Consider the following 27,487-nt stretch of genomic DNA (forward strand, 5'->3'; position numbering starts at 1 on the left):
CATGCTAACTTAAGTGGCAGAAAAAGCATGATAGAGACAAGGTTGCTAATTTTGCTATAATCTTAAATCCTAAAACTGCCAAACTTGGCATGGGGAAGAGCAGACAGACAACTGCTATACCTACCGTCAGTGTTAAAGCAGATATCAGCTTCACGGCCGTTTCGGCTAATGCTGCGTTCAAGGCAGGCTTTTGAAACCGTAAGTTACAGCTTCAAGTCACAACTACGACTTGGTAGCGTTCCAGGTAACCCGTAGCTCGTGTTTTTACCATCCTGTTGTCTGTGAAAGTTCCCTATAACGGCCACTCGTAACTTCCGACCCGTGAACTCGAACCAGATCGAACTGGTATGACTTCACAGGAAGGAAAAACACAAAGTACGAGTTTCTTTGAACGCACCATGAGTTAGCAGCCCCCGCCCTTGTCAGGCATCAATTGGTCCTCGTGCTACGTCACCACATTCACGCGCATCCCTTGGCTGCACACACAGCCCTTCATGCCGTTCTCTCTCCTCATTGGATAACACTTGTATCCCACAAGGAAAATTTTCTCCTCGGGTTACAGCAGAGCAGAGTGACGGAGAGACTCGTGTTTAGGCTGAAATACTTCATGTAAGTGATTGCTGACGGAAAATAGGACTATTTAGGACTTATATTAACAAAAACATTCCACTGATATCTGCTTTAAACTTCTAACTTTAGCCTACAAGCTAGCAAGGTTACTGGAATAAACTCCCCGAGCACCTTAAAAACACTACAGATTACCTTTGTTTCACTCATAAGGTCAGAAACTGGATTCAGAGCCAGCAGTCATGCCAGCATTGAGTCAGGGACCTTTGTGCATAGGATACCAGTAGGTGCCTGTAGGGATGAGACTACCCTTGTGGGTAGCCTCATCCCTACCGGGCATCCAACACAACCCGGAAATGCAGTACCAGCATCAACACTGGAACTGCATTAGGTTACCTTGGTGGGTACCTCCAGGGATGGGGCTACCCTTGTGGGTAGCTCCATCCCTGTGGAGCTCGACTTTGGTCCTCTCTTCTCCTCCGCAACTTAATTGCACTGATCATAAGCACTTTATCGACATCCTATGCACTTGAACACTCAGCACTTTATGTAAAAATCTTGTTTTTGATTAATTTTTATTTGCACTCTTAACACTTTATTCCTTTAACCACTAATGCCTCTTAGCGCATTTCAGGTAGGCTTTTAAAACCGTCATGTTGTTATGTATGTATGTATGTATGTATGTTATGTTACAGGACTACAGATGGAAATTAGCGGCTCCGCTAAATCTGGTGCAGCCATCTTTTTATTGTTTTCAATAACTAATGCAACTGCACACTGTCTTTTTTAAATAAATAAATGAAAATAAACATTAGCCTTCGGATATTGCCATTGTCAGGTCACATGCCACTTGCCTTGCATGTCAGTGAGTTGTTCAGCCTTCCCGCTCAAACCAACAAGATTTGTCCACTGACAGACCCGTTCAGAATGACACAAAAAAGCAACGTCTAGTATTTCCCCCAAAGATCTGTTTTTGTAATGTGCTTTCAGTGTGACTACTGAAGCTGCTGAACGTTGCATTTATGAAAGACCCTCCATCCCCACTAGCAACAAAATTATAGAGCACAGTTCTTTTTGGATGCTGTCCCCACACCATCACCGCTGGTCAAATTCTGGTGTGTAGTAGTAATATTTCACCAGCCCACACTGGAAAATTACGACTTGCTGTTCATCCCATGGAGCTTATCTGATACTCTGGATGAATCACACTCAGCCTGGTTTGTAGTTTTAAAGAAAACTCTCATCAGCATGCAGCAGAAAATTCATTCAACATGTGTAACACAGATTGGCAACAAGGGTAGATTCTCTCTGATGGCTTTAAATTAAATTTCATAGGGGAAGCATTAGACAGTGGCATTTGATTCAGTAATGTTGGACACACAAGGGCATTCAACATACATTTAAGATCCTTCTCTAGTAATAATCTAAGAATGTATGTAGCTTTGATCTCCCTGCTTTGTGGTACAGCTATAAAACTCACAAGTGGGAGAGGTTGGTGGGTTTACTGCACTCCCTTATGGAAGAACCCTATGTTAGCAAATCTTGGCCACTTCCACTTGTATGTACTTATATGCTCTATATGTTTTAATGATGTTATCTTTTCCTCAGCATTACTGCTGCCAGGGCCCCATAAATTGACAAAGAGAGAGAAAACTCAAATGAAACTACATAATTCCCTTATAATACCCATCAAACCTCACCCCCCCTCAGGTCACAGGGCAGATGTTGGAGGGTTGCCAGTGTCTCAGCAGAGTCGTTTCACACCAACCTGCTCCGGCCTAATTCCTGTGTGATTTGAAACAGCCAGATGTATGGCGTAATAGAGTGCATGTACTGTATGTCATACATATGTATGTGTGTGGGGTAACCGGGGAGTCACACACGGTGTTAGAGGTTCCATTTTAGCCTTGGGTGGACAGATTTCTGGCCTCAAACCGAATATTTCAAGCAATGTCCCTCACTGAGATGCCTCCCAGTAGCCTCTTCTGGACTCAAACTCTAGATAAAATTCAAGGCCAACCTTACTATAACTTTAAATCCAAACTTTGCTTTTCTGCCACAGCAATTCCCAAAGAGATTCCCCTACTTACAGGAATATTGTGCATGATGGACAAAGTTAAAATTCATAGAAATTTCTTGTAAGTGCCAAATAAGAACAGATTTAGTGTTACATCTCAGGTCTGACGAAGCTTACATAAAACCACCACCATGGTGCCTCATTGGTTTGTTGAATCCAGCTTTGTTTCTCTCTGGAAAGAGTGGAAACTCCAAACCAAAATTTCCCTGACTCTCAGTCCAACCGTATTGGCACATTGTCATCTACAATTTTTTGGTGTTTTCTTTCCCTTTCGAGTTGAGTGTAAAAACTCACATTATCGCCTTAAAGCAGAACTCTGCAGGATTTGGGCTGTAATTATTGTGGCTCAGAGTCACTGTGATGGTAGAGTGACCTGTTATGAGGTGAATGGGGTCTAGGCCAATGCGCTCACCCCCCCCACTGGCTGAAAACCGCACTTGCAAGATCAGTCCTCCGTCTCGGTGTAAATCTCATCAATGGATAGAACTATCGCGAGAAACTGCCTTACGGCAGCACGAGATAAGAACGCAGATGACGTCATGCATGTCATGAATCGTGATTGGTTTGAGTTCGGAAAGTCGGAGGAAACCATGGAAACATGTTTGTACTGATGAAGTTCGGCTTGTGGCTAACACGGAGCTAATGCTAACAGACACACACACACCATGGATCTTTTATAAGATAATGTAATACATCATGACACACACACACACGCCTTCGCGTTTTGGAACCTTTATTCATGTGTGTGTGTATGTCTGTGTCTTTGTGTCTTTGTCTGTGTGTGGCCGTGTTAGCGTTAGCTCCGTGTTAGCATTAGCTCCGTGCTTAGCAAACACCGCTCTCTACCTTCAGCAGTAAACACAAGCACGTGTAGGGAGGGGGTGGAGGAGGTGGGGCGGCGAGTTTTTTTTTTTTACGACAGTGACATGTGCCTCCCAGAACTGTGGGGGAGCCCCGGAGAGGGAAAAAAAGAGAAACCAACGAAGGAGCGAGCTATTTCCGGCCAAGTTGCATAGTTCTGCTTTAATGGAGTTGTGAAACATTGTGAGGAGTTCAAATGCAACCCTGTCAGATGCAAACATCTGCAACCATGTAACTTTAGCACTGACTGGATGAAGCTGTTTGGGCTTTGTAGAGTAGTGAAGACGATGCAGCTTGACAGTTTGTGGTCATTGAGCCCAGCTGCCCATCTGATTCACCATATAAAGCCTGTTTTTCCAGGTGTGGCATGTGAAGCTTCAGTTCCACATGTAACTTTGTTGTTTTTCTGTTACCAAGAATTACCATGGGAATGTGGGAAGCAAACACAGAATTATATATTTATTTATTTACTCCTGTATGACATTTTTGCATCCCTATATTTCATACAGTATGTTACTTTATGGCAGTTTGATTGAAATTACATGGTTTTACTCTATCCTGCCACATCCCTGATCAATACACTAAAGGAAAACATAGCAACTATTAATCTTTGCCTGGTCTCATTGGAAACAGTATTCCACAGATCAAGCATAACATTGACAAAAGCATTTGATACCATCTGTTAAAGTCAGGGAAACTTCATCATCGTCGACATAGTTGGAAATACACACATTGGTTTTCCTGCTGAGCGTGAGAAAATGGATACCACTGTGATGACTGTGTGTGATTTAGCTGAAACTAGAAGTGCTGCAAGCAGAGGAAAACTGTTAGCCTGGCTTCGTCTAATTGAAGGTTTAAAGAAAGCGAACAAATGTGTCAGACCATTCCCTCAACCATGACAACAGAGGTTGCGTAACATTAACCAGAGTGTATTTTTAAAATGTAAACTGTGATTTTACTCAGTCAAAGTTCTGTCTAAGTGAAACCTAGCTTCATCTACTGCAAGGAAAGATCACAAGATGATGATATGGGACACAGTGAAACTCTGAAACTTTGAAGCTTTTAGTTTGAAGAAACATTGAGTACATGGAGACAAGATGTTTACCATCTATTATGCTTAGAAGACCAGGAAACCTCTGAAACTGGGTCAGTCTCATGTTGATATGGGACACTCCTCACTGCTGATAAGGGCTAAGTCAACAAATCACACATTAATCACCATCCATAGACAACACTTCTATATTTGTACTTAGATATGAGGAATGCCTGCCAATGGTATGAGTATGTGACATCATCAATAAAATATCTCACAGCTCTGCTTCTTATTTTCCAGTATAAAACCTCCCTCTGTTTTGTTAATGAATGTGGTGAGAAAACGCTGAAAGTTTGTTTCTTTTTGTTTTGACAGCTCCGTCAGCTCTCAGCTCTGCTTTGGCTGTTAACATTTGTTGTCCCCTCATACATTTGCCCAGAGGTTAGAAACTGAAAACCTTAAGATAATCCATCCACACTCACTCCAGCTGTGCGAGTTGTGAAATCAATCAACAGGCTTCGTAACTGTAAACACTTTTCACTGCCATAACATACAGTACTGTAAATAGGACGTGTGAGAGTAGAGTGGTTGCAGATTTTGGTATTACATGCTATCTATCAATTCAATTTAATTCTGTGTGCATGTTATAGCGCTTCATTCTCCAGAGTGTGCACGGTTTTGGTGTCTCATGTGATCATTAGTAAAGACACTGAATCTGGGAAGACTGACCCTGTGACCCTCTGGTTATTACGGATGATCTCACTGTGTGATGATTATTTCTCGTGGTGATGTAGACTAGCTCACCAGTGCTCAGTCCGACCTCTGGAGGAAAGGGGTTTGACCCCAGGTGACTTTCCTGCTTCACTGCCTTTGATGTGTTTTCATTATGTGAGACTTGACCTCTCCCTTGGCACCCTGAACATTCACTTTGATTTAGGCCTCAGTGTTACATCAGTCACAGTTTCATTGGTAAAGAGTTGCAAAATGCTGCAGGGCCAACAGGGGGTCACATACTAACAGGGGGCGTGTTCTTCTTGTTTGACAGATGGTAGAACTGCTCGAAAGCATCCATTACAGACGATGGATTTGTCTACCAAGAGAGCTTAATTTATCATAATTTTTTTTTTTATAATAGAAATGAATACTATATAAAATAGCTTGCAGGGCTGTTGATCATTTGCGTCAAGGCCTTGACCTCCTCATGTCCCACGACCAAGCACCAAGCTCAGCCCAGCAGGGAGTCGCGGGTAATCATAATAACTTTCTAGGTCAGTGATTCCCAACCTTTTCCACCTTGTGGCCCAAACAAAAAAATGTTGGTGACCCACATCCAACCCTTTAACAATACAGAGGCCAAATAACCAGTTCTCAGAGCATTTTTTACATTGTTATGCTAATCAACAAACATCCAAGACTGAACTGAGAGCAGAGGAAACAAATTTTACTCTTTTTTGTTTTGAAAAGGGAGAGATCACTTGTCCATTCACCATCAGTCTTAGGACTTACTTTTAACTCTTCCTGTTGCTGACAAACTATGTTTATTTCACGGATGCAATCGTGTACCACACAATTAGACTGAAAGACGTAAATCATATGGTTCGCTGTCAACATAATATTTCATGTCAGGGTCTTATCACAGTGAAGAAAAAATTAACCATTTATTCCTCGATAAATTAATTAAGAAATTTAAACAAACACAAAAATCAAACTTCAACAAAGAATACTACTGTCTTTTTCCAAGCCTCTTCAACGCTTTTTTAAAAGGATGGTGGCCCTCATCCTCTAATTGTAACCATGTGTTCATTATTGTAACCATGACAATGAATTAGATGTAACCTTAAATCCCCAGTGTGGAACTTTTGTCCCCTCTTTCTGGCATTGAGAATAAGGCCTAATTACACAAACACACCTCTCCAATAAGGAAAAAAGCTGCACCATTGGTAATCCATGCATGTCCTTGCAGTCACTTGAAAGAGAAGGAGTGGGAATGAAAGAGGCCTAGACTTTACCCGATGCAAAAGTGGTCTGTATATTGTAAAATGTGTGTGCTTTTTTTTCAATAATAGCTTTAACCTCTCACTTTATGTCGTATACTTCACAAAATATCTCCTCAGCTATAAAGCATGAACAACTGGAAAGTCTGAGAGCACTTCTCCATGTGTTTTATAGGAGACACTAGTAGCTCGTCATCCCTACAATTGAATCCATATTTTTCTGTGACTATCAGAGAGAATACAATGGTCCATAAATCACTGTCATCTACACTCCATCAATGAGCTGAGTGGCTGCTTTGCATGTTTTTATTGAAAAGATGACCTGTGAATTTTACATGATAGAAGTTTTTCCGTGTGCGCGCTGTCTGACCGGGTCCTGACCGCTGCTGCTAAAGCAAGGCATCACGTGCAAGTAAACATGCTACAACTGTTTCCACAGGCAAAACCAATAGCGTTTGAAAATGTGACTTTGCATCCCACACGAAACGTCATTGGCATTCCCCAAATGTCAGGATGTGTGTGAAAAGGCGAATGAATGGAAAACCTGGTCACACATGGCTGAAAGTCATCTAATAGCCAGCTGGGTTCATCAGGTCTGCGCCTCTGATTCCTTTAGCAGGGCCTTTGAGCTGGAATGAGCCCTTTCCTGCTGTTACTTGCCCCATGAGTTATGTAAGGTTGGCTGCAAAAGAAACTGGACTTTCACAGCAGTCGTCTGGACACTGCCTGTCCTTCATCCAGACATCTACTGTAGACAACGGGCTTTGAAACCCCATAAACTCACACTGTCTGGTTGCTATTTTCATTACCTGCAGGTTGGTCTGTGTCATAGATTCCATGTCTTTTTATGTTTCTCCTCAGTGTGTTACCAAAAGTGATGAAAGGCCGATCAGATTGGCTAAAGTGTGTTCCTTTTGGCCTCAAATTCTCCAGAGTTTCCCCCCTCTTCGCTATAAGTCTGGAAAAGCTTCATGTAGGGAAGATTAGTTGTTGTGTGGAGAGTGAGACCCGGGCTGATTTCAGTGGGCTGCAGCGGAATGGGGTGGGGGTGGGTTATGATTTCCCGAGGCCAGACGCTGGAACTGGTCCTCGCTTGTATAAAAAAAGCGAGGGTGATTCAGGCAGCATGTTGAATATTTGTAATGTGATGGAATCCTGTCAAACTCTGAGCGTGCCACGGAGGGTGGGAGTCAGCGGGAGGAGGAGAAGACGAAGAAGAAGAAGAGTGCATTGTCTTTGGAGAGTCATATACTGTATGGAGAGAGGAGGGTGTGAAGGGGAAAGCAAAGAGACGGGATTGGAAAGAGAATTCCTGCCCGTCACGTTTCATTTCCAAGTGATGAGAGCTCTGTGCCGAACAAAAAAATTACCGGGTACTGTTTTTTCGCTGCTAAGATGAATTCCTAGAAGAAACACGCATGAAAACACTCCTGTCAGATGTTCTGCAGGAGTGTATTTTCCTGATTGAACCATCACAGGGACTTTAAAGGAGTTGCATGTGTTTAGATAGAGGCTGAGACCTGGATTATGGGCTGGATACTTGTTGTGTTTGTCGAGTTGATGCTGAATTATTCGCCCACTATCCGGATCCATTTGTCGTTTCTATTTATTTTTTTTCCTCTTTGTGTTTACAGAGCACATTTTCCCTCTTCCCAGAGCTCTGTTGCATATTTAGTTTCTTTGACCATCATCCTTTCCATTGCAATTAGTTATTTTTGAACTGGGCAGAGTTCGCGTCAGCCCAGGCCGCGGCATGAACATGGTTATTGATTGTCACTGCCAGACCCCCTGCTCTCACCGAATTTTCTTCTTCTCCTCTATTGGTTCAGTCAGTTGCTTGGCTGGTTCAGCTGCTGCAGCATGAGTTTGTTATTTGTAATGCCAACAACTTCACTGCTTTGGCTGTGCATACTTAATTGACTTGGAAATGACCAGTATTTAAAAAAAAAAAAAAACAAGTTAAGAAGCTGAGTTGCTCTCCTGTTACACTATATGGTACTTCTCCAGTAGTTCACTTAGACATAAGTGCAAACCTGCAATAAAATATATCCAATGCTCTACCGTTAAAAAAAACAAACATCTTTTCTGTCCATTAAGTTATTAAATACCACTCAGAAAAGTGAGCAAGAAAGTTGAAACCAGCGGTCTCATTGCCTAAATAGTGTGCTGTCAGTCCATTTCTACTGCTTGTGGTCAGATCCCACATCCAGTCATAGAAATTTCCCCTGTCTCCCTCTGAGTGCACCATGTGTCTGTGCGCTGGTGTTGGTCCTTCAGAGGATGCTGCACTCAGCTGATCCAGTAGGGTGACAGTCAGACCCACGCTGATCCGTCTTTCCAGTGTAACAGCAGTGAAATTTGATATTCAATACAATTAAGAATGGAGCAACATGCACAACACTGTTTATCTTCATATCACAGCCATAGCGGAAATGTTTGGTTTTAGTTTGACAGAGACATAACCAAGACACCAGTGTGGCCTGTAACCAGCCAGCCTTAAATCCCTTTGTGTCTTTGTTTTTCCCTGCATTGGGTGCCGGGGAAACCAGGGTGTCATAAAAGCATTGGTGGTTGTTGTGGTATTAAGATCACATGCCTGTCCACCTTCCTAAGAACTGTGCGGCTAGAGCCAAGACTACCAAGGAGTGGAGGCTGCAGTGCCTCAGAAACTAGAAGATGGTTTTCGTGATATGAAAACATTTATTATTACTTCACACCTGCAAAACTGATGTTATTCTCATCATCTAAAATTGTGAACATAATGAACATTATAGCAGCATTATCATTGCATGCATGTCAGGATCCTTTTCCATTTCTTTCACTCCTATTCTATTGTATTTGTACAGTGACAATTGATAACATGCATAATCTCAATGCAGGCAGTCAATATAATATATCATAAAACATACATACAGACAAAATCCAATGGTAGCACTAGATGCGTAGCTAATAGCAGGTTGGCCTGTAGAAGTAAATAAAAGAACAGTACAGCAGGGTGTCATCTATATAACAATGGAAAAGAATGTGTTGATTCCTGATGTCCCTAAAAAACATATAGATCGAAAACATCGGAGGAGTCATTGTTGATATGAACAAACTGGATTCTGTCTGGTTGTATTATGACTTGTGTCATTTAAACCAGCCTAGTGTGGTTTAGATGGTGTGCTAATGACATATTCCAGCCTCTGTAATAAGATCCTGTGATCAATAGTATCAAATACGATCTAATAAGAGAAACCTTTAAAGGAGAGGAGTTCAGCCAGCCAAATGGGATATTAAGAAAATGTAAAATATGCACAGTGTTAACATTTGGCATCAGTTCTGAGCTTGTCACTCTTCACAAAGGTACCAAAGGCAGCAGGAAGTCGGGAGCCACAAGAATAACTTTTGTGGTCATTAAATCCTCAAAAGTGAAAGAAAAAACACTATATGACTATAAAGGAGATCTTTTCCTCAGCTCACCTGATGTGACCCAGGCAGACAGTCACATCAAAATCTGTGGTTTATTTTTTGTTTTTAACTCCTTGATCGTGACCATTTGAACCATTTGAAATCTATCCTAATGTACATATTCACCTCTTCTTTTGGGGACTGTGTGATGTTCGGTATGTGAAAGTCTATTTAGCTTCAATAAAATGATAGCTCAAGTATCCCAGCAGGAGGATCCAGTGTGTTAATTTTGGAGTGAAGCTCTTATTTGAAGCCGTTTTAAAAAGTCATGGATCTCCATCGGGGAGTTTCCCCATTGAATAAATGTGTTTCTTTTTCTGTCAAATACAGACTGTACCTTGGACAACTCTCTGCTTTTATATAGTATAAGTGTCACACTGTGCTAGAAACCACACTGTAATCATTCCTCAGAGCAGGTTCACGGCCCATTGTTGAGAATCTCAGTGTGATGCATGCCATTGCTAAGTGTGTGTGTCTGTGTGTGGCACCACTACAATCCTCGAGGGTGACATGGACTTAAATCACAGGGAGTGCCAAATGTGTCTGACTGTGCAAGTGAGTGGTGGTGTATGGTTGATGTCATACCCCCATCTGAGAGACATGCAGCTTCACATCGCTTGCATAACTGTTCAACATAGGAGAGACTGTATGTCAGCTATATGTCAAACAGCTTATTGTAAATGAGACAGTAATTGGTCTAACAGTAACAGGTCGTCTGGGGCCGATGACAGCTCCAGCTGGCTGATGGCGGGAGCAGGTACAGAGATTTATAAACTTAAGTGTATGCCGTAGCACTGTATCAGTTGGAAAGAAAACTGCAAGATTTATTGCATAGTACAATGACAACATTAAGCTGTATATTATAATGTTTTTTAGTAAATAATTCCATATGGTCATGATGATTTTACAGGGTACAAAGATGACCATGTTTTTAAAGGTTGTTATGTTCTCAAAACTCATTATAATGCAGTTTTGTGGTGGCCCTTATAGTCTACTTGCCAACAATGAGTACCCGGAAATGCTGAGTACCCCAAAGTTTTATGTTAGAAATAGATAGTATGGGTCCCCAGTATTCAGAAACTGCTGGATGCTAACTTATATATATTGGGCAATTAGCATAATTGACATAATTAGCATAAATTAGCATAATTGCCTATATGGGCAATATTTCAACAAAATTGACTTGGCTGATCTGGGCAATATTGGAGTGGTTTTAGGGGTTATTGATGATGCTGAATCCATTTCTTACATTTTCAAAATTCAAAATGGCTGTCTAAACCGGAAGTGATCAGATTTTGAAATCCATCAAAATCGGCCCACTGGCGGTTAAAATCTGGTCACTTCCGGTTTAGACAGCCATTTTGAATTTTGAAAATGTCAGAAATGGATTCAGCATCATCAATAACCCCTAAAACCACTCCAATATTGCCCAGATCAGCCAAGTCAATTTTGTTGAAATATTGCCCATATACAGTAGGCAATTATGCAACTTTATGCTAGTTATGTCTGTTATGCTAATTGCCCAATATATATAAGTTAGCATTCGGCAGTTTCTGAATACCTGGGACCCACACTACTGTATATATTTCTAACATAAAACTTTGGGGTACTCAACATTTCCAGGTTCACAATGGGGCCTAATGGGCTGGCAAGTAGACTATTATTGTTGTTCCTGCTTTATAATATGAATATGAAATGTTAAGAAACCATAACCGACAACTCTGCACAGGGTTTAGGAAGTATAAAGGAAGAAGACAGACATCCATGCACCGATGCACACGCCCAAACCAACTTAGTGCGTAGGGTCTATGTGCCTGTGGAGGGAGAGGAGAAAGATCCACAGGTTCACTCAGTAGACCCAAAGTAGCTTAGAAACCATCCAGCAGCAGCTGCTCATATTAGCTGGTGCTGAGTGTCACTCTGAGTGGTAAAAATGACAAATGTCGCTGCGGCACGCCACATCATCTGTCACAAATTAATGTTAAGTCTGTCAGGAGCTTATTGTCAGGCCTAAATCTAATTTGGATGCTGTCAGCTTATGTGCTTGCTACATGCTGTAAGCACTTCTCAAATACATGATTTTTCTTTCAAGGAAGAATACCACAAATCCTGTCTTATCATCCTGTAGTACAGTAGAGTTTATGTAGCTTTTGTGTGCTTCTCAACAATTTAATTCAGTTTCTGTCAAAGTGACATTTGAGAAGCTTTTACAAAAATGTCAGGCATTTGTTGTTTTTTTAAGTGAAAAAGTTCAAGTTACCCTCAGTAACAAAACAGGAATTGTCTGCGCTTACTTGACATTTGCCTCCTCCCTCTGGGCAGCGTCACAGTGCAAGATGCTGGCTCCGTTCGGCCTCAATTTAGGCCCTTTCAAACAAATGTAGAAAATCAAGGAGAAAATCCACTGTTGAAAAAAAGTTTTCTCATGGCACACAGACCAACCATAAAAATGTGTCTGTTGTGGCATATTTGAGCCGTAATTAGTTGGAGAAATCTCGTGCTGTGTGAGCATGACCTTTAACACTATTTTCAGTCTTTTTCTCACTGATTTGTGTTCATTGTGTCACTTGAACCCTCTGTGGCTTCACTAACCGAGGGCGCCCAGCGCAGCGAAGATTAAGGTTATGCCTTTGGAGTGACGAATGGTGATTGGTGGTGTTTTGTGTGGACATGGGTCAACAGCTGGCTTCCTTATGAGGCGAAGCAGTTTCTCCTCCTGCCAGCAGCACCCCCCCGCAGCTTTTCTACAGTCCCTGGGGTGTGTTTTGTGTTGGGCTGCAGGTCAGCGGTGGCGGTGCTGTCTCAGGCCATCAGGTTGTTTTCTTTACCCTCTCTGTTCTCGCCACGCTCTCGTACGGGAGGAGCCAGACACAGCAGCTCGGCGCTTTGTGGTCCTCCTCTCATCTAGAAAATGTGGCGACTGCTGTTCATTGTGGTTTCTTCAGCAGCAGAAGTCAGACACACGCGCACACACATGCAAACACACGCATGTTTAACTGGCTATAAGCATCAATATATATCACAAATTCAACAGAAGTTAATGGGTAATTATTTTGGCTTTTATGATAGTGAGTCACTGGAGTTTATTGGATGGGGTAGGAGCTGCAGTCTTTGAATAAAGGTAAAATGTGTCACAATATATTATAAACAAAGCATTGTGGTTTTACACAGATGCCCAGCATCTTTTTTTCCTATGTATCTTTCAACAGTGGTATATACTAAATAAGATAGGATATTGTTTTGTTTTCATGTTAACCTATTTCATATTAGAATTTTCCTTTAACCCTCATCTTAGATCCTAAATCTAAACTGGCAGCTAAAATGACTTCATTTTTGCAACAATGCTCTCACACAAATATGTAAAACACACAAATTTTTCTCCCTCACTGCCACACACAGGCACAAACACACACACACAAACACAGAGCCTGGGAATCTTGATGAACTGTGTACAGAAACCTCTCGTGTCCTACACATCCTCCTGACAGATGCTGCGTACTGTCAATGATCCATTAAGCAGTTTTTTTTTCTCCATCTCTGAATTCCTGCTCTGAAAAGATCATCATCCTCTCGAAACATACAGCGATGACAGATTTAAAGCAGCAAGACTCCTGTGACACGACCACATACAGTTGGTTCAGTCTATATGGCTCTGGGTGATGGGATTTCTTCTCACGAGTTAGTTTGTGTGTGTTTTTTGCTCTGTTGGAAGGTGTCACACACACTCCCACTGCTCTGCTTTAATGTACTTGTCAGGGTCAAAGGGCACGAGGTCGACAGCTCTCCTGGAAGCACTGAGAGGCAGAGACTGAGAATCAGGGGAGGAGGAGGAGGAGGAGGAGGAGGAGAGAGGAAAGATGGCGAGCTGAGTAGAAATGTTTTTGGTAAAATTACGGTTGACAGAGATTAGGAATTACACCGAGCCTGCCTGTCTGCTTTGATCCATCTTATAAATTTGTTTTCCAACAGTCATATTGTGGGGTCAGCCTTTCAGCCACAGTGCTGCTTTCTCTCCCACAATTCCTCATAATGCTGCTCCTGGCAGTGGTCAAACACTCAGCAGGCCACACTTTCCCCTGCTGCTACTCCTCTCTCACATAAATACATTGTGTAAAGATAAATCCGGTCCAGCTCCTCACTCTCTTACAGCTGTGCAGACATCACCCAGACGCTTTCTACGTATGCGCAGATGTGTAGATCTGCAGATATATACAGTACAGATGTGTGTTATTATACGGCCAGAAATAATGAAAGGTGTTTAAAATGACAGATACCAGATGTCTGTGGCCTAGTGAGCTTTATTTGACCAACAGAATCTCAAATCTGTGCATAGGGGGAAACATAGGAAAAAGATATTGAAAAGGTGTACTATATGCATATGTGTTTATCATATGTCCCATAAACAATGTATAAATTGCATATAGGCACTGGCTTGAGTGGGGATTAATCATGTAAAATTTCATCTATGTCATCTGGGATGATTATTTTTGTTATGAATTAATTTGTAGGTTATTTATTCAATTATTGAGTTAACCTTGTAGCTGATTAAAGCAGAAGTAAGCGATATATTTGTGTTAATATAAGTCTTAAATAGTTATATCTTCCGACAGCAATCACTTACATAGAGTGTTTGGACCGAAACACGGGTCTCTCAGTCCCTCTGCTCTGCTCTGAGCCGAGGAGAAAACTTTTCTTGTATCCTACAAGTTTTGTCCAATGAGGAGAGAGAACGGCATGAAGGGCTGTGTGTGCAGCCAAGGGATGCGCCTGAATGTGGTGACGTAGGGACGAGGACCAATAGATCCATGACAAGGGCGGGGGCTGCTAACTCCATCAGCTGACAAGACGTTATGGTGCATTCAAGGCAACTAGTAACTCGTGTTTTTCCGACCTGGTTCACGGGTCGGAAGTTTAAGAGTGGCCGTTATAGTGACTTTCACAGGCAACAGGTCGGAAAAACACGAGTGGGTTAAGTCGTAAGTCGTGACTTGAAGCTGTAATTTACGGTTTCAAAAGCCTGCCTGGAATGCAGCATTAGCCAAAATGACCGGACCGCTTACTTCTGCTTTAAATGTCAGAAATTCGAAGAAAAATGTTCATCCAAGTTTAAAACAGAGCTGCCCTTGTTTCCCTATTTACTTTTGTATTAGCAATAAAGACACTTGCAGAGAGAATCAAACGCGATTCGGAAGTTACTGGTGTTGAAGTAGGTAGATATTCATCTAAACTTCATTTGTTTGCAGATGATGTTTTGATGTTCTTAACTAACTTGGAAATGTTCATGCTGCTTTCGCTAAACATGTTTCAGAATACTCTGACTCTATATAATATTAAATATTCTGAATACTGTTGTATTTCAAATGAATAAAGAAAAAATAATGTGCTTTCAAATGCCCCCCCAAAAAAGTAAATGAATTGTATTACACGTGTGTGCTCGATCATCAATACTTCATAAAAAATCATCCATTCCTAAAAGTTGATAAACAATGCTCCATTGATTGATCAGTTGATTAAATATAAACTCGTCTAGCTCATTTTATGTTGAATAATGTACATGTGTAAAATTTTCAAAGTGTTCATCTTTTTGTGGCCGTTCTTAACATCAAAATCCAAAACACTGTTAGCCAGGAACACAGGCAGGAAAAACAAATGGTGTGACTTCACCCTTGTTACACTTGGATAACTGGGTTTTTTTGGTCCAAGTGCTAACCCTGCCTGTTTTGAAGGTGTACTTTCACAGTTATGTAGTAGTAAACAAAATAAGTGAAGTTAAGAGCTGTTTAAACTGCAGTCCTCAGCGTAGTGTCTCTACAAGCCAAGATGGTTGGAAACACACAGGCCTCACAGTGTTTGAGCGCAGCCTCACTGATTAGAGATTAGAGAGGACACAGTGTTTACCTTTGGAGAGCAAACATACCAGGCCCCTGGGGCCATTGATGTTGGTTGCCATGTGTGAGCTCCTCTACTCTCTAACTGTGATCCTCTGGTCAGCTCACTGACTGACCGCCCATCATTTGTACTCGCACGCAAACATTCACACTTCAACTGAGAAGGATTTGTACAGTATTCCCCCAAATGCTGAGGGCTTGATGACGCCTGACGTATAGGTTTTTTTAATATGGCTTTTGATGTGTAAGTGGAGACCTATGCTGACAGTGCACTGTATCCTATCCCAGACTTATCAAAGCATTTTTACATGACACTTTAATGTCTTTCTCTTCATGTTACTGTATTTTATTTTTAGTTTTAACAGTGTCTCATATTGTTTGCATTTGATATTTCGCCACTGTTTTATTCCACCAGCACTGATCTGGGACTGGTTTTTACTTTATGAGCAGATTCTTACAAGAAAGTGATGTTTTTATTGTCGTTTGCACATGAAGGAGGTGTTGCCCCCATGTTATAAACCAGATGGATTGGTCAAGTAGGATAGACGCTGCAGCTGGACCCCACGCACTGAGATGATCTTTTTTTATCCTGGGATTGTCCTGGAGTGCAGCACATTGATGCCAGGAAGCAAGGAATGGAGGGAGGGGGGCCTGTTGGAGGGAGGTGATACCAAGATGAATGGATATTTGGGGAGCCTCAAGGGTCCAAAACAAACTCCCCACAGAGGCCTTCGGCTCTGGACTTAAAATCCTAGGTGCCATCAGTATTCAATAAAATCTTGGTTAAAAGAAAGAGAGACAGAAAATAAATAGCAGCTTAACTTCAAACAGTATCTGAGCTACAGCTTAAAGCTGTTTCTCCTTCAAACCTTAGATACGAACTTTGTATGTATGTACCAAGTGTTATTTGAGTTCTCGTGTTGCCATTGCGTTTTTACCAAGCTTATTTTAGTCTAATTTTGGCTTATTTAAGTAGAGCTGACATGAGACATGGGGGAGTAAGGAAAAAAAGGACAAATGAACAACACCACACAAAATTCCTCACTAAAAATGTGCTGTTTTGAGGCATTACATTTTGTATATTTCCAGATAAACAGTTTGTAGTCAGTCTCATTCTGTTGAGACTGACTGATTCAGTGGTGTTTTTATGCTCAGTCATTATGTCCTTTACATGTTGAACAATGCAATTACACATTTTCCCTCTGACTATTTGAATATGGAAAAAGTGTGGTCCAATTGTTTTGCTTACTGAAGTTCCTCTTTGTGTTTTCCTGTGTTGCAGGGGCCTGTTCATCACCATTCATGACCGTGGCCACATTGCCTCGATGCTCCAGAACTGGCCGGAGAAAGACATCAGGGTGAATTAAATCACTCAAACGATATTTATTATAAGTTACTGCAGTGTAACCACACTACACAAGTATTTGGGTTGCGCATAACAATGTTTAACCGCATTTATGCAAAAGTTCAATGTCTGTATTCCTTTAATGTTTAGTCGGGTTTGCCCTTTCATTCATAACCATAGGCATTGATATTGATGGGGTGTCATGGATTATAATCCATGTTTATAATTTATATTTACGGTATAACAATGAGACGATTAGAAGTTATAACAAACTTCATACAGCTACCAATTACGTTTTTTCTTTGTTGTTTGGAGGAAACAAAATCTACTTTAACTATGTGAGCTGATAGTGGACCACTGGATTCCCTTTTCTTCTTGTGTATAGAGCAACTATGTGCAAGTCATAAACTAGTCATATTTTGAATGACGAAACAAGCAGGCATTCCTGGCATGTCAAATATACCTGCAGCCTCAGCCACCTGTTCACAGCTGTCAACAGCAGGGCATTTACCTCGGGGGCTGACATGCTGGCTCTCCTTGTCAGGGTGGTCTTATCGTAAACTCACCTAATATGCCCTACTTTTAACATTTCAATAGAGAAAGGGCAAATGGGAGCCAAGGAAGCCATCCATGGATAAGCCTTGGCAGCCTTTCTGTCGCATATTAACAAGTGATAGTTAGGGAGAAAGATTAGCTGCTAATGGCATTAAGTATGGTCATTATGCATTTTAAACATTCATATGGGAAAAGTAATGACAGTCTTTAAACTTGTCAGATTGTGGGAGGAACACGGCTGTAAAAGCTTCGCGCCAGAGGTTTTTACGTCACACAGATGGTGGAAAAAGAGTCGGAATTAGGAACATTTCAAATGAAACACTTCTGCTGGTCATATTAAGTGTTACACAATTGATTTGTTTCATGCTGTGGAATCAACCCAGAGGAACTTATTTATTGCTTAATAAGTAAAGCGAGTAGTGTGTGGAAAGCCAAGAGGGTGTAGGAGGGGGACCTGGCTTACACAAAGGAAAAAAACATGTTTCTTGGTAGTGGGGTGGACTTGTTTTGGTGAAGAAGATTTTTAGGGAGGTTGAAATACTGCTTCATTTATATTCTCATTATACTGTTTGACATGAAATATTATTTAAAAATTTCCTATAGCAGTATTACAAACAGATTTACTTTGATGAGTGGTGGGCGTGGCTGGTGTACTCCAAGGCTGACAGTTATATTGATTGACAGGCGGTGTGTGTGACAGATGGAGAGAGGATCCTGGGGCTGGGAGACCTGGGCTGCTATGGCATGGGCATCCCAGTGGGCAAGCTGGCCCTCTACACAGCCTGTGGAGGCATGCCGCCCCAGCAGTGTCTGCCCGTCACGCTGGACGTGGGCACAGACAATGAGGTAAGAGCTGAGCTCTAAATATATGTGACTTGACCTTTCACACAACTGCAAGCAGCTTGTTTTTTGACATTACAGTCATCAGAGCTGGAAAGTTATATTCATTTTTACTTCCAAGTATAATTTTCAGGCAGCCACTTGCACGTGCTGTATATTTAAGGTAATAAAGGTGAGATATGTTTATAATTCAACCAAAATAGGTAACATTAACCTGACAAGATCACAGGACTGAGGGTCTATAACAACCAAGCTGATCGGCCTGTGAGGCTGTGATTAGGCACAGTTGTCATTTGAGCTAAATGCTAATGTTTGCATCCGGCAACTCACTCACAAAGACGATGCTAACATGTTTGGCAGGTGCTAATGTTCACTATATCTTTATAGTGTATTTTTGAAGGCTAAAAAGAAGTAACACTGCCCGCCCTCCACACAGAGGTGAAATATCAGCTCAGCTTTGGAGCTGTCCAGCTCAATTTAAGGTTTATTACATTAATTAAACTTAAGTCGAGTAATCTGTGTTGGAAATTTGGTCATCATAGTCCCAAGTAGTAATGGCCAAATGTTCTCTTCCTGCTCCGCTCTCACCTCTGCCGCCCTAGACCGTTAAACTCCAAATATTGCTCCAACAAATTTAAGATGCCATGATATGCCAGTCGGGAAATGCTCTTAATCCGCCGTAGCCAGGTAAGGCTTTGCCTCCAAAAAAAAAAAAATAGCAAAGAAAAAGAAAACAAATCTCACACTTTACAACCAGGAAACACCCTTAACACAAGTGAGGTAAGCAGCTCCATCGATGGCTGCCAGCTGGGAAAGCACCTCTCCAGTCTGCACGCCTGTGAGAGTAGTAGCCAACAGAGCAATATTTATCTACCTGGTACAGTCAGTGGTCCCAGTGGCAGTCTGAAAGATGAGTCAAACTCTGGGCAGGGCAGCACGTGTGTCTGTAGCCTTAAACAGGCTAAGAATAGTCTGTGTGCACTTCTATATATACACAACTCTCTCTGCCATGGCCAAGGGCGTGGCAGCCTCAGATGCCTGCGTGCCCAACACAGCTGAGCTCAGCCTGTCAGGAGCTGTCCTTCATTTTCCAAGACAATCTTCACATGACTCAGACCCTGCAGTTTTCGGCTTCGTTCCACGGAAATGTCTCAAGTGGATTAAGGGTGAGAGATGTTGCTGAGGTTACATGAGTTTGCAAATAGAATTAAAACGAGAAATGTAAGTACCACAGAGAAGCTGGAGGAGTCGTTACACTGGACAAACACCAAGAAGAAAAAAAAAAAATTAGAGGTCATGCAGGTGATGGCATCCCAGCCTGACGCCTCTGACGGTACTTACCCAATACACACTTCATCATAGTACTCAGATATCCCATGCATTTTAGCCACAGAAACACTGCACCCTCTCCAGAAAGCCCATAAAAGATTTTGCAACATTAGTCATTTTTGTGCCACGGAAACTGGTTTAAAAGAGAAAATGTATCTTAACTAAACTGCCAATTCCTCCTCAGCTCTTTATCTTCATGTGCTTTATTATAGCTTTACCTTTTGACCTCTTCTTTTACTGGCATCCCTAATAAGTTTCCACATTGACTGAGTGACTTCGGTTCAGGGTGATAATCCCTCCTGCACGTTAGACTTTTGGGTTCACAGCAGACGTTTTAGACATTTACGGGCCATCACAACACAACTTGAACAAGCTGCTGCAGAGTCTTTGATCCACAGCATCCAAGCCTGCGTCCTCAAGTCGCTTTGTACCTGCTGCCAAAATGATAAAGCAAGAAATAAACACACGCAACCATTCACTAGACAATGATGAATGAGTGCAGATCAATGAATCAATCTGTAGTAGTTAAAGTAGTGGTGCTAGGGTTGATTGGCTGAGTTTAGCAGAAAGACTTGAAACAGGAGAAAACGTCTGACCTGGTTCTCTCTAAAGTTGAAGACAATGGTTGCCAGGCTCACAAAGACAGCATCCCTCATTGGTTTGTTTGGAAAGAGCCACCTAGGTAGACTTGAGGCCAAAAATATATTTTTTTTAAATGTTATTTCTTCTGAGGAGTTCTGCTCATGTTAAGCACCTGGTTTAGTTTAAAGTTGGAGGCTGTGTGAAGCTGCTGGCGTCTCTGTGGAGTCAGGGTGCCAGGGCTGTCCAGAGATGTCAAATATGTTGTAAAGGAAGAGACGAACCACCTGAAAGTCTCATATTTTAGCACTATCTGCAGCATTTAGGCGAGTCTATTAAACACTTTTGTCAGGGTGTTTAAAAAATAGTGGCGTTTCCCTCCGCACTTCATGTACCAAAGGATTTAGCTGGTATAACAACAGTAATTCACACTAGTAAACACAGATCAACTCACAGCTTGGCCTTAGTCTGGGGCCGTTTACTCGCTGTTTCAGTAAGCAACCGGAACCAGGGCGAGAGAGACAGGCCTTTCCGTCAAAATAAAAGCACCAAGCTAATAAAATGCGGTGAAACTTTTTAATTTTAAAGAATATAATTTACAAGAAAATCCCCAAGCCATTAAGTTAACCCTTTTCTTTGATTGTATTTAATTGTATTACAAGTTATTGTCTATAGGCTAAGTTTTATGTTGGTGAACACTTTTACTTTGGTGAATTTGGTGATTTCCGGATCCGCTCTCAAGACCGGAACAAGAAATTCAGAGTTAATAGAAACCAGGCTCTTCTCCTCTCTGTATTCACTCACTCAGCCCCACTGCTACTTAACTGTAGCCGTTAGCCTGCACACCAAAGCTAAAACATAGTTAATTCCAAAAGTCCTCAAAAATTTAACATGAGAATATCATACTCTGTAATCCTTAAAAGGCAACAAGTTAATTCCCCAAAGCATCACCTATGTCCTCAATGGTATTAAAAATGCTAATAGACAAACTTGCCTGTAAGAATAAACACACGGCAATTTGTGGCAACTCTAAGAGAAACGAGAAAAAGCAGGTTTTACTGTAGTCTGGTTGGCTGTGGCCCACTTTTCCATTTTTCTATTATTCTAAAGAGTTGACAAGGTAAATTAGATGTAATGGGATAAGTGGACCGGCTGTGTGTATGAGTGTGTGTGTGTGTGTGTGTGTGTGTGTGTGTGTGTGTGTGTGTGTGTACACGTGTAGCTCTTGTGGACTGGCTTCATTTGGGAGGCAGGTTAGCCCGGTGCCCCTCGATACTGCCCCTCACTCCTGACTGTGAAGGCATGATGGGATACGATGGGGTGGGAGAGGCTATGAGGTAGTGGTAGTTCTAACTAATTATTAAAATGACTGCTATTATGGGATTATATTTGTCCTTGAGTGGATATGGGAGTAGATATGGAAGCAAGCAGGCAGACATCCAAACAGTCCAACAAGGCAGGTCCTCTGAACATAACATAGCTTTGTTTTTTTTTGTTTTCTATAAATGAATAGTAGAACATTTTGGAGCGGAGGCTTATTTAGATTTCCGAGTCAGATGAGAAGATCATTACCACACTGTTGCCTAAAAAATGTCTCAGAAATTGACCCACTGCAGAGTTGTTATTTTCCCTCTGCAGAGGAATGTGGTAGCTGTGTGAGAACCAGCGATGAACTGAGCGCTACCTGGGCAGCTTTTATCTTATCTTATCTTATCTTAACTCACACGAGACGCACAAATATCCACAGGGGCAGACACACACACATATATACACCAGATTGAAGGAAAATGTTTTCAGGCAGTCCAGTTTTTACTGCGTCATCCTGTTATCTCTCTGGACTGGGTCTGTGCCTGTGTATCCCTTGGCCTGATGTCACCTGGAGTTACCTCAACACACATTTACTCATGCTGAAACGGGAGTCAATGATGTCATCCAGGACAATATGCTGTTTGTGTGTGTGTGTGTGTGGTGGGGGTTCATGGGTTACCTCAGACAGGTCCAGGCTATTCTTGATATCTGGCCACCTTTTCTTTTTAAATTCACTTATATGAAAGCTGCCGTTACATTTTGAATTCCCTCATCAAAAGTCCATCATATTATTTCCATGCAGTACGACAGTCATCGGTTAAGAAACTCATTGTAATGGTGAAAATGGAGCTTTTGTGTCTTCAGCGAGCATTGACTGTAAAGCATTGACACGAGGATTAATCCCTCCTGGGAAAAAAGGGGCTGTGCCACACAAAGGGCAGCTTAGCCAATCAACAGTAGGTAATCTGGCACAGAAAGACAAGTCATGTCAACAGTTCAACACAGTGTCAGCGAGGTCATCCCGCCTGAAATCCACTCACATCTACCACAGTTACAGGCTTCCTCTATATTTTAGCTATAAATGGACCAAAGGATGACACAGAAAATTGCCATTGCTTATTTTTTATCTCAATAGAAGTAGCAGCTGTAGGACAACTATTCAATAGATTTCAATTACACAGACACAATTTGAGTTGAGTGTTCCTCAAGTTGTGGCACACTCCTGTCATCACTGGTTGATCATTGGTGTGAGGTTATTGTGTTAAGTCTTGGCATTGCAATAAAACCAAAGAGCAGTAAACCGATTAGACCAGGGATGTCAAACTCAATTTAGTTCAGGGGCCACAAACAACAACAATTTAATCTCAAGTGGGCCGGACCTGTAAAAATAATAGCATAATAACCTTTAAATATATTTTAAAATTTAGATTTTCCTCTGTTTTAGTACATTAATAAGATGTTTACAGTTACTGAACTATCCCTTTACAAAACATATTATGAACCACCTGAAATTTCTTGATAAAAATATGTGCAATTTCAAATTTTCACACTTGACAAATTCATCGTGAGGGCCAGATTGGACCCTCTGCAGGGCCGGTTCTGGCCCACGGGCCGCATGTTTGACACCCCTGGATTAGACAGTGAGCATATACAGTAGCTATAAGCTCAAGAGTTGAGAGTCTGGTCTGGTATAAGGCCATTAAATACATGAGGGAAGCACCAGTAATTTCAGTATAGGAAATCATGATTACAAAGTCAAAACACAGTTATTTTCAGGGCAGGTCATTTCAGTTACTAACTTAATGTAATAATTATAATAATCGTCCTGTAGTGCCTGGAAAACTCCACCAGGAGCTTGATGGGAAATCATCTCAAAACAGTGACCATTCAGCAGCATTAGTCTTTTTGAAAGTATTTTCCAAGTCTCCCAGTGTATGGTTGGAATTATCTGTAAGTGAAACTTTAGAGCTCTTCATGTTTTTTTTAGCAACTTGTATCTTTCTTCTTGCATGCTGTTGCATCAGCTCATGAAATAACCACTAAACCCTCTGATATCAGTCCACTTCTCTGTGGGATCACATGAGAAAATGTTTTGCTTGTTTTGGTTACAGTTGAACTTAGCCACCTCCTGCCTATTACACTCCATTAAAACTTTTCCAGGAAATGACTTGTCAACTTCAAATAAATATTGCCTTTAAATAAAGTTTTGGAGCTGCAGTTTTTCAAGCCTGCCATGGGAGGGTGGCTGCTGCTATGTCCAAACCTCGCTCATCTCAGCGACACCCTCTAATTATCCTTCTGCAGCAAGTAAAGGTCGCCGGTCCCAATGAGCCATGACAATGCTCCAGATCAGCTCTCCACCCTGTGAGATTGAAATCTACCAGAATTCGCATCTTACGGACTCTATTACGTTTAGATTACGAGTCTGCGCTCCAAAATCTGTTGAGCTTGGAAGCTGCTTCTTTGTATCTTGAGACGCAGCCATGTTTTGTCAGGCAGGTGCAGCACGTCAAGGGTTTGATGAAATACGGGCCGATACCTCAAAGCAAAGGTCTGCAAGCAATCTAACACTGCTAAATGGCATTTACTTTCACCTATTCATCACTGTCTCACTCTGTCACACACACTCCTTCCCGTCCACCCCTGCTCTTCATTTTCTGACTCGCCCAGCTGCGTCCCTCTCATCTTCAAAATGCTGTGGTGCAAAGGTGAAAGGTCGCTCAGTGGTGAGTCTCAGTTCACCTTTGAAACTGTGTGGTTGCAGGAAATTTAAAAAAGTGCTCCAGACCTGTTTTCCATAGAGCCACATATATCTCTTGTTTACATTTTTTAACTTCTTTCTAGTCTTCCTAGTTATGGTTTGGTCGTAGTAGAACCAGACACGCAGGATGATTGTATAGTGTTACCACATGTCTGGTAATTCATTCATCCACTGACATTATGACGTGTCCCCGCGTCAAGACCGCGTGAGAGTGATTGATATTACAATAGAGAAGACAAAGTTTGCAACAAGGTTTCAGTCCACCGTACACACGGATGCATCTGGAGATTGTGTGCGAACGAACATGACAGGAGGTGTTGCTCTGCGCTGTGGGATCACACACGTGTTTTATGTTATGGCAGAGGTCGAAGGTCTACAGAGACGCAGGTGTGTGTATGTGTGAGGATGTGCTCAGATTATGCACAGAATATATTGCTCCTCTCTATCTTTATGTTTACGTTCAGTACAAGTCGACTGCGGACAGAACTCACACACAGTTGTTCCTGGGGCAGAGGTACAAACATCTAAACAAAACTACCTCTCCCCCACTCAGTGTTTTATTCGCAAGATGTAATCGTCCAGTAAATCGTTTTTTACGGGTCTGTTAAACATAAGCAGTTAAGATAAAATCTGTAAGAATTTACTACACAGAAAAAGGCGAGTGACTTGTGACCAGTTAAAGGACCAAACCCTGAACTTTTTCTCAGAATGAGGTCAGAGAGTGCGGGGATTTTCAAAATAAAACCACCTTCTCATACTTGGAGGGCAACCACTTCCTGAGGTATCATCGAGCAATGAGACTGTTTATTCAACCGGTAGCATAATGAAGGTGCTCGCTGACTCAATAAACCCTGATGATGACATTGGTCCTGATGATGTCATCGTTGGGGTTATTTGGGTTTGGACACTGGACACTTTTGTCACAAAGTTTATGTTTCAAACCAGGACCTTTACTGTTTCATTATTTAAAATTAAACTTTGGAGTAAACAGATTTAATGTATGACTGTTTGTAAATAGTACCAAATGCAGGAATTTAGAGAAATTATGCATTTTTAGCTAAAAAAATATTCCATAAGTCTCCCAACTTCTCTTGTCATTAAAGTATAACACTAAAAAGTGGAGCAGAGATGATAGATGGAGTAATTAACTAACTATGAGTATGTAGTTACTGTTTGGTAAATTAGTATAACACATCATACATTTTATGTAAATTTAGGCTTTAAATAGTTTTTCTTGTAGCTTTGTAGGGTTACTTTTTGTGAAAAACGGTACATACTGGTATGGGGTGCAACATTTATTTGTTTTTTGTTTGTTTGGAAGTAGTGTCCCCTACTTTGCCCCTCACCTGTTGTCCTGACCTCTGCCTCCCTGTGTTTTTGCAGACCCTGCTGAAGGACCCTCTCTACATCGGCCTGAGACACAAGAGAATCCGCGGACAGGCCTACGACGACCTGCTGGATGAGTTTATGAAGGCTGTGTCGGACAGGTATGATCATATCAGCCCCTGAATTCATCATTTGCCCGCTTCCTTAGGGCGGTCTGCTGTTGTCATCATAACAAACAGAGACAGCACACGGCGCTCTTAAAAGAAATATGTTGAGCAGTTTAGCATGGTCAGTGCATGCAGCAGCAGCAGCAGCAGCAACAGCGATGCAGCCAAACCTTGTGGGACTCGAGGGTCTGGAACTTCAGTCACTGGTGATTCAGCTGCAGCCTCTTTGAACCAGGTTTCGGTTGCTAGGTAATGTCAACCCAAACTCGGCTCACTTGGCCGAATGACATGAGCTTATTGAAATGTGATCAGAGAGCTTTGGTAACTGATGGAGCTATTGATTTTGTTGGCATGGCTGTGTCCAGACAGATGTCTGAGGACAGCTAAACAGCTGTTTGGAGGTAGGACGATTAGACTGTCAGCAGGCAACAGAATATCATCTGTTTTGAAACTGTGCCCAATAATTTGATTTACCTATCTCAGCAAATTAGTTTTGTCAGGAATGATTGAAGAGTTTCTTTGGTTGCTGTAAATTAAAAATCTAGAAGTGATTTTTTTATTATTATTGTGAACGCTTAGGGAATACAAATGTGTAGTTTGTGCACACAACTGTCCTGGGAAAATTATGAGGCTGTGTCATCCCAACGAACAGAACATGTGTGATTTTCAAAGTGAGAGGTCGGCTTTAGCTTCTTTGACTGTGAGTGAGTGTTTGATGTCCCATATTGTCTCTCAATTACTTCTTACTGATCTTATCTTCATCCTCATCTTTGAACTGACATTTGGAGTCAGGCACTGTGATTCCCCTTCTGGACTCGTACCTTATGTGTTTACTGCAGTCATATCCTGTTGAAGCCCATTGTATACCTTTGCTTTGTATCTCTGCGTCCCAGCATGCCATGGGGCTGTCATAGCCACATGCACACACACACACATACACACACAGACACATGGGCCTGGTTAAGCCTCGTTCTAACCCAGAGAGACTAGAGTCCAGAGGGAGAAGCCTGGGTCTGGGCCCCCTCCAGCTGGCAACAGGGAGCCATGACTCTAATAAGCGGGTAGCTTCTCAACTACAGGGAACAGTGATGCTTTTTTCCCCAAAGGAGCCAGATTGGCGGAAAATGAATAATTATGGGCTCAGAGATTGAATGAATGATTACAGCTCTGCAGTCTTTTAAGTAATATTCATGTTTAGTTTTCTAAGAAACTAAACATGAACTAAAATACTCCGCACTGACTCACAATCAATAAGCAGGAAAGTCTGGAGAGATTTTTTTTCAATCCACCATTTAGAAATACTTTAGAATGGTTTGTGATGTAATGAGTCTTTGAGTTTAGGAGAGGAGTCTGCTCCTGTTGAACAATCAGCACGTGTTGTGTGTAGATCTTATAAATCTCACTGAT

At 41.7% G+C, this 27,487-nt stretch overlaps 1 protein-coding gene across 2 annotated transcripts in view; it reads left to right on the forward strand.

The window, feature by feature from the left end:
• me1 (malic enzyme 1, NADP(+)-dependent, cytosolic) overlaps nt 1-27,487 on the forward strand; it is an 80,114-nt gene that overhangs the window by 41,050 nt on the left and 11,577 nt on the right. For both annotated transcript variants that reach the window (XM_083989896.1, XM_083989897.1), the window contains 3 exons: nt 17,153-17,228; nt 18,455-18,616; nt 25,971-26,074. In XM_083989896.1, the coding sequence (XP_083846022.1) occupies nt 17,153-17,228; nt 18,455-18,616; nt 25,971-26,074 (342 nt within the window). The remainder of the gene's footprint in view (nt 1-17,152; nt 17,229-18,454; nt 18,617-25,970; nt 26,075-27,487) is intronic.

Source organism: Trachurus trachurus (assembly GCF_905171665.1).
Source record: "Trachurus trachurus genome assembly, chromosome: 16".
Lineage (NCBI taxonomy): Eukaryota > Metazoa > Chordata > Actinopteri > Carangiformes > Carangidae > Trachurus > Trachurus trachurus.